The sequence below is a fragment of the Myotis brandtii genome, unplaced genomic scaffold, assembly GCF_000412655.1.
Source record: "Myotis brandtii unplaced genomic scaffold, ASM41265v1 scaffold177, whole genome shotgun sequence".
NCBI lineage: Eukaryota > Metazoa > Chordata > Mammalia > Chiroptera > Vespertilionidae > Myotis > Myotis brandtii.
The window spans coordinates 866,140-873,855 of NW_005356555.1; the positions used below are offsets into that span (position 1 = coordinate 866,140).

General features: G+C 36.9%; 1 protein-coding gene across 3 annotated transcripts in view; it reads left to right on the top strand.

Moving 5' to 3' along the window:
- Positions 1-7,716, top strand: part of ZNF326 (zinc finger protein 326) — a 38,506-nt gene that overhangs the window by 16,266 nt on the left and 14,524 nt on the right. For all 3 annotated transcript variants that reach the window (XM_014537349.1, XM_005863363.2, XM_014537350.1), the window contains exons 7-8: positions 4,030-4,177; positions 5,541-5,640. In XM_014537349.1, coding sequence (XP_014392835.1) covers positions 4,030-4,177; positions 5,541-5,640 — 248 coding nt within the window. The remainder of the gene's footprint in view (positions 1-4,029; positions 4,178-5,540; positions 5,641-7,716) is intronic.

A 7,716-nucleotide genomic window follows, 5' to 3' on the forward strand; every position in this document is an offset into this window, starting at 1 on the left:
CCGCACGAATTCATGAATTTCGTGCACTGGGCCTCTAGTGTATAATAAAGAAGATAACTGCAAATGAAAGGGGAATTACTTGAACAATAACAAGAAAAATAGTTTAGATTCTCTTCTTACACCAGCAAGGATGAATCCAGATTAATTAATAAACCCAAAAAAATGGAAAATAACAGGGAACTAAAATGGAACATTTTAATCCCTGCAAGAAAATTTTGTTTTCTAGGCTTAAAAGTTCTACAATAAATTACAAAGGGAATAATGACCAGATTTGTTTAGATACAAATTGAAAACTTAAAAGGAAAGCAAACAGACTTGGAAAATATTATAAACATGAAAAATGATTAATGTTTAAGTTAGATAAATATCACCGAACCAGAATTTTTAAAAAAATAAGGAAACAAGATGCCCAATACATAATTTGGTGAAAGAACTACAGCTATGTAATAATTCTAGGGCAAATAAACTGAATTATAGCATAGCATTTTATTAGCTAGGAGGAAAAAATATTGATTAACTAACTGGGATACAGACAAAAGACATAATTTTCTGGTGACTATATAACATAACTACTGGGAAGCAGTTTATCAGTTTTTAGAAATGTCTTGAATTTTTTAACCTAAAAATGTAGAAGAGTCTAATCTGAAAATATGCCCATTACAGCATTATTTATAATAATAATTATTTATAATAGCTCCAAAACATTATTTAAATAGCAATAGAGTGTGAGCAATCATATATAAGGTTAGACACATCCCTTCTTGGCTCTTATGCCTTTGGTTATAAAGCCTGAAACAATATGCAGAAAATGCAGGCACAATAGAAAAATACAGGGTGGGGCAAAAGTAGGTTTACAGTTGTTCATATGGAAAATAATACCATAATTTGTGAATAATAATACAAGAATAAATTGTTTCATGTACTCACAACTGTACCTATTTTGCGCCACCCTATATATATGCAAGATGTAAAGTTATGCATAGGAAAAAAAAAGAGACTACTAGGAAGTTTTGTTCAAAAGACAGTATTGATATTTATCTTTTTCCCTCTGAAATCTGCCCAGGTACTACTTATGCTAGGGAAATAAATAATATAAAATTGAAAACGTAAATTCAGTGTTTTTCCCATTCAAAATACAGTTTTGCTCTATAAAGGTTAACTTGTGTGTATAGCATGGAGGGAATGAAATATTTCAGCTAACTGAATTTTCTAGATGTCTAAAACTATTCAAAAGATAACATTTTAAGAGCAGAATCTGCAAACCCTTTTAAGGAGGTATTTTTAAAATGTATGAGTTTTCTTCCATATTAAACAGGATACTTTGTTATTACTTGGTTTTAATATATACATTGGTTTTATTTATGTAAAATGTAGTAAAAGAAAATTCAGTTGCATCTAATTCCCAGATTTGTTGTTTGATACTACTCGGTAAGGTATTACTTGTGTAATCTTTGTGTCCAGCTTTAATAACATTTAACTGTGTTCTTTCTGGTTTGTTACTTCTAATTTGTTGGGACCTAAGAAACAATAAAATTAAACTTATTAAGAATTAACTCATAAAAAGAAATTTTAAGGGGCAGCTACCCCTTGTGGTCCTTGGGAATATCTCCCACTCTGATATTCTTTTGGCAAGGATAATGGATGTAGTTACTTTGGTGCAGAAATAAATTAAAATGAATGTTTTGTATCAAATGTTTATGAGTTCAAAGATGATTTTATATTATAGGATTAATTTTTCTATTTACCCTATGAATACTTTATCCAATAAAATTATAGGTTTGGATATGATGTATCCATGTTAAAATAATATATATTGTGATTTGGAGAAAATAAAAGAAATGAGCTTTCATCTAGCTGTTTTTTCCATAATTCTGAATATAAACCTGATGACATAACTAAAAGAGTATTATTAGTTCAATTAAATTGTCATTTTTGGATAAGTATCTTTTTAAATAGTCTAAAAATTATTTCAATTTATCAGAACAGTTTTACTTTGAGTTAGGATAAGAGATTGACAGAAAATAATTATTCTTGTGATATATATATTCTTGGATATTTGAGTGTTTTTAATATAATAAAGAGGATGGGAAGGTAGGGAACTGTAGGGAAAGGAATGGGTTTTTGAGAGGTGCAGACAAACAGTATATGGTGAAGTGGGCCAAAAGAAAGTATGAAGTAGTCATATAGGAGACTCTACATAGGGGTGCAGGGAAATGCATCAGTGGATTTTAACAGATTTAGGAATGGTGCGGGGCGGGGGGGGCGACAATAGGAGTTGTTAGGCAGCTCAGGTAGAGGTCATGGTTTGAGGTAAAAAAGTAAAGAAACAGGAATGTTTCCTTTATATTCAGGAAATGGAAAGCTATTTAGATTGAAAAAGACTGTAGTGGGGCGAAAGGTATAAGCTAATTAAAACATTTAATGAAGACATACTATGTTCCAGATAATGTTAAAGCTATTAGTGGGTGAAGCCAAATAGAGAGATAGGAGAGACCAGGTGCTGTTCTAAATGGCAGCTGAAAGGATTTTAACTTTTTTTTTTAGCCATAAGGAGCCAATGAAGCTTTTTGAGCAGTAATGTGCTGTTGCCTCCTTTAGGAAGTAACAATAATCTATATGTATAAAAGCCTAAGCGACTGTTCGACCGGTTGCTATGATGTGCACTGACCACCAGGGGGCAGACGCTCAGCGCATGAGCTGTCTCCTGGTGGTCAGTGTGCTCCCACAGCGAGAGTGCCACAGACGCCGGCTCATGGCTGGCGAGTGCAGCTATGGCAGCGCAAGCCTCTCCTGTAGACACAGCCCCTATGCCTTCTCCATCCGGACCAGGATTGGGACCAGCATCAGGACTGACTGGGCATGAGCCCGCGGCCGCTTCTCGGTCATGGGCGCGCCAGTATTGCCCTAGGACAGGTGCATGGAGACCCTACTGAGCCTACCAAATGGCGGCGTGGCAGCAGGCGCAGTGGGGCCTGGATGAGCGGGAGCAGTGTGGCGCCAGGCTAGGGCTTGGGCTTCTCCCTGGCCGCCTGTGTGCACTACTACATCCCTTGAGGGATGTTGGACTGTGAGTTGTGGCCCCATCCCTGCAGGCCAGGCTGAGGGACCCCACCGGTACACGAATCTGAACCGGGCCTCTAGTTAATTGAGTAATTACTGTGTGCGAGGAACTGTTCTAAAGGCTTTATATGTATTAATTTTTTAAATCCTGGTTTCATTAAGATAAGAAAATTAAGGCCCAGAGGAAGTTAATTGTCCAAGGTCACACAAGGGGGCTAGGATATCAACCCAAAAGTTGGCTCCAGATCCCATACTCTTTACCAGGAAAATAAATCTAATAGTAGTGTTAAGGAATTAATTGGAAAATGGAGGCTGGAGACAAAGAAACCAGTTAGGAAATGGTGGTTATAATTGTAGGAAAAGGAAATGAAAATATGTAAGATAGGAGCAATTAAATGGGAGAAAATGGGGGAATTCATTCTGGGATGGTTCCAGAGCTTGTAAATGCATGCATTTGTTCAGACCAGGACTGTTAGTTATCCTGAAGTGGTCTTTAGGAAACAGGACTTTGGTCATCCAAGAGCTCCAAGGGAGTGAATTATGGTTGTCTGATGTCCCACCTGGCTGTGTTGATACTACTTTAGTGGTTTGGAAACTGGAGGATGGAACAGAGTGTAAAACAGGTAGTGGAACTTGGGAAATTGATACTTGTCACGGTTTGCTTTGGCTTTCTAACTGGTCTAGGCTAGAAATAGAGAGTTTGGGATTAGATGAAATAGATATAGATATTCCATCTTTCATACTCAGAAGCTCCAGGGTGGGTCAGAAATGCAAAGTAGTATAATGACAATGTTGTCCAAATAGGTACTTAACGAAATATTATTTTTTTCTGACTTATGCTAAATTTACATCACCCATAAAATGGAAGAAAGGAAATCATGCTACTAAAATTAGTTTCATTGTTATCTTTATATGCACTCTGTAAGTAAATAAAGTAATATATAAAGAAATACTTTTTTTCCCTTATAGAATGGCATTCACATGTTCATTTTGTAAATTTCGAACGTTTGAAGAAAAAGATATTGAACTGCATCTGGAAAGTTCTTCACACCAGGAAACATTAGATCATATTCAGAAACAAACTAAATTTGATAAAGTAGTTATGGAGTTTTTGCATGTAAGTAGCTGTTTTTAAAGTGAAAAGCACTTTATCTGAAATTTCAATTTCTTATTTTTTGTAGTTCTCCATTTCCCGTATTGTTTCTAAAATTTTAATTTGTTATTTTAAAATGAACCTGCAATTAGATGTGAATTCCTCTTGTATAATATAATTTAGATTTGTTATTTGAGGGGACATTTTATGTTTCTTACAGTAATTTCTGGTACAGGTGTCAGGAAAAGAATTCCTTTAACAACTTTGTTGATGCAGAATCAGCTATCATCCATCGAGGGGGTCTGTGTATGTGGTGTTGTGCTGAGTACTCTGGTATTTTATTTGAGCCTCAGAACAACTCCTATTTTATCATGGAAGATCATGCTCAGAACAGTTTAATGACTCAGTAAGTAGCGGAGTCTGAATTCAGAACCAGAGAGTCAGGTGTCTGTTTAGTGTCCTTTGTATTATGAGTGTGTGGTCATCAGTTCAACAATTTTTCTTGAATATTTATGAAATGTGCTGTGTAGGCACAGAAGATTCAGACACTACCCTCATTGAACAGACAACACTTGGAAATAGAACACACTCATACACAGATGACACAGTTAAGTGGGAGGGCCAAGAATGATAGTATGTGCAGAAGGGGTTTGGAGTAAGGAAGGATAGTTGGGTTCAGGGATGCTTAAGGAAGGTGCTAGAGCTGGACTGATAACTGTGCATACAGTTAATTTGGGCAGAAGAGTTGGATTTGTAGAAGGCTAGAAATACAATGATCATTCACTCCTCTATATCCTCGCAGAATTGTGTCCCTTAATTACAATTTTTGTAATTATTCCTTAACTGGTTCCTGTCATTTAGGACTTAAGTGTTCACCTGCCCAGAGAAGACCCCCCCCTTTTTTTTTATAAATTAAAAAAATATATTTTAATTCATTTCAAAGAGGAAGGGAGAGAGAGAGAGATACTAATATATAGAAATATCAATGATGAGAGAGAATCATTGATTGGCTGCCTCCTGCACATCCCCTTCTGGGGCTCAAACCTGCAACTGGGGCATGTGCCCTAACCGGGAATCTAACCGTCACCTCCTGGTTCATAGGTTGACGCTCAATCACTGAGTCACACTGGCCAGGGCAGAGAAGACCTTGACTAGTCTACTCTCTTTGATTTCTCTTACTCTATCTGCCTAAAATATGTTTTGAAAAGTGAATACTTTTGTAGTTTATTGGTACATTATGATAGTCTTTTCAACTAAATTGTAAGCTTCTTGAGAACAGATACTAGTTCTTATATAACACATACTGTTTCATAGGCCAAGCATGGTGCTGAGCATATGCTAAATGCTCACTGATAATTTTTTGGATTCTTCCTATTTTGTTTTCTAGGAATGTATGGTGAATAAATTCAAGAAAACATCTATTCGTAAACAACAGACAAATAATCAAACAGAAGTAGTCAAAATAATTGAAAAAGATGTTATGGAAGGTAAGTAAACAAATTGTTTTCGAAAATTTACATGTATATTTTATGCTGTAACCTATTTCTGTGTAAAGATGCCCACTAGAGTGATACAGTACATAGTTATATTTGGTAGCACTGAGTGGGTTATAAGAAATGAACTTTGACTTCTTGTTCTCATGTTTACAAATTTATCACTTCCTACACTTGTGGCCTTCACTTCAGTTTTAGAGGAAAAATCAACTTTACCTCTGGATGGAAGTTCTTCTACCATCTGTTCTGCCTTTCTTATCCCTATCATTTCCTTAAGGACTTTTCCTCTTCTGTTTTTCCCTCTTCTCTTTTAATTCCCTCCCTGAAGCCTATTCTTATCTTAAAAATAAAAAACCCCCAAAGGAACAGAGGAAAATAAAAACGGACATCTGTTCACCTAAAAACCCGCCTTTCTCTCTAAACATCCAAGCTTCGTTAGGCATAGTCCACACTGGTCTCTGTTTCTTCACTTCCCATTTATTGCTTTACCTATAGTAGATAATTTTCTGCTACCATTAGTTGACTGAAACTGCCCTGACAAAGGTTACCAACACCAACTGCAATAGATTCTTTTGAATCATTATCTTACTTCTGCAACATTTTTCACTGATAACTTTATTCTCTGTGAACCCATTTCCTCCCTTGGTTTTTCTGGTATCTCACTGCCCTGATGTTCTCTGTATTCCCTTGTCATTTTTCATTTTGTGTGCTTTTCTTTCTGTATCAGACTTTTAGAAGTCAGTATTTCCCAGAATTCTGTCATTTGTCCCATTATTATCTCTCTATATTTCTTCCTGTATTATTTACAGAGCTTAAATTAACACTTTTGTTAATTACTCATGCATCTATAGCACAGATCTCTCCTTTGAACTCTAACGTTATACATCCAAGTGCCTATTCACATCTCTCTTCAGCAGTCCCACAAAATCAGCATATCCAAAAAACTCTGTCCTATCTTTGAGCATCCTCCAGCCCATGAAGAAAACAAAACAAATACTCTACAAGTACCTCCTTCATTATGTTGGAAAGTGGCCCTACCATCAAAGCCAGAAGTATGAAGTTAAAACCTGAGTACTTACTGTGATTTGACTCTATTTGTAGCATTGTGTCCTTTAGGTTCCATCTTTTAAATGTCTACCAAATCTGTTTATCTCCTCTTTAAATAATGCATTTGTTCAAACCTTTGTGTGCTCTTTTGACAATTATAGTATTTTGCTAACTAGTTTTCTTACTTCCAATCTTTCTGAACTCTAATTCTACTATATTGCATCATTACTTCAAGAATTTTCAGTGGTTCCCCCCATTCAGAATAAAATTCAAATTCCTAGGCATGGCACAAAAGGCTCTCCATGGTCTAGGCCAGTGGTCAGCAAACTCATTAGTCAACAGAGCCAAATATCAGCAGTACAATGATTGAAATTTCTTTTGAGAGCCAAATTTTTTAAACTTAAACTATATAGGTAGGTACATTGTTATTAACTTAATTAGGGTACTTCTAAGCTGGCCTTTGCTAAAAATGTCCTCAATCTGATTGAGGTACGTTCGCTGAGGTAGACCCCTTCTAGCTCTCCCATCCACACTCGTATACTTGTTTCTCCCAGGCCAAAAACCGACTTCTGCGCATGGGCCACGAAGTTTCAATCGCACTGTACGTGTGCGCCCGCACATGGTATTTTGTGGAAGAGCCACACTCAAGGGGCCGCAGAGCCGCATGTGGCTCGCAAGCTGCGGTTTGCTGACCACTGGTTTAGGCCTTTCTCTTTTTCTCTGTTCTCACCTTTTGTTCTTTCTTTATACTCTGTGCCCCAGCTATATTGAATTACCTGCAATTCTCAGGAGGAGCCATTTTCTCTTATACCTACCCTTTGCATATCCTATCTAATAAAAGACAAAAAGGGTAATTAACCATAACTCCGATACGCTTCCCATCTGCTAATCAGGGCGATATGCAAATTAACTGCTAACAAAGATGGCGGCCGGCAGCCACGCAGCTGAAGCGAACATGAGGCTTGCTTGCTCCAGTGATGGAGGAAGCCAAGGTTCCCCACCTGCCGCGGCCCGGCTCTGACC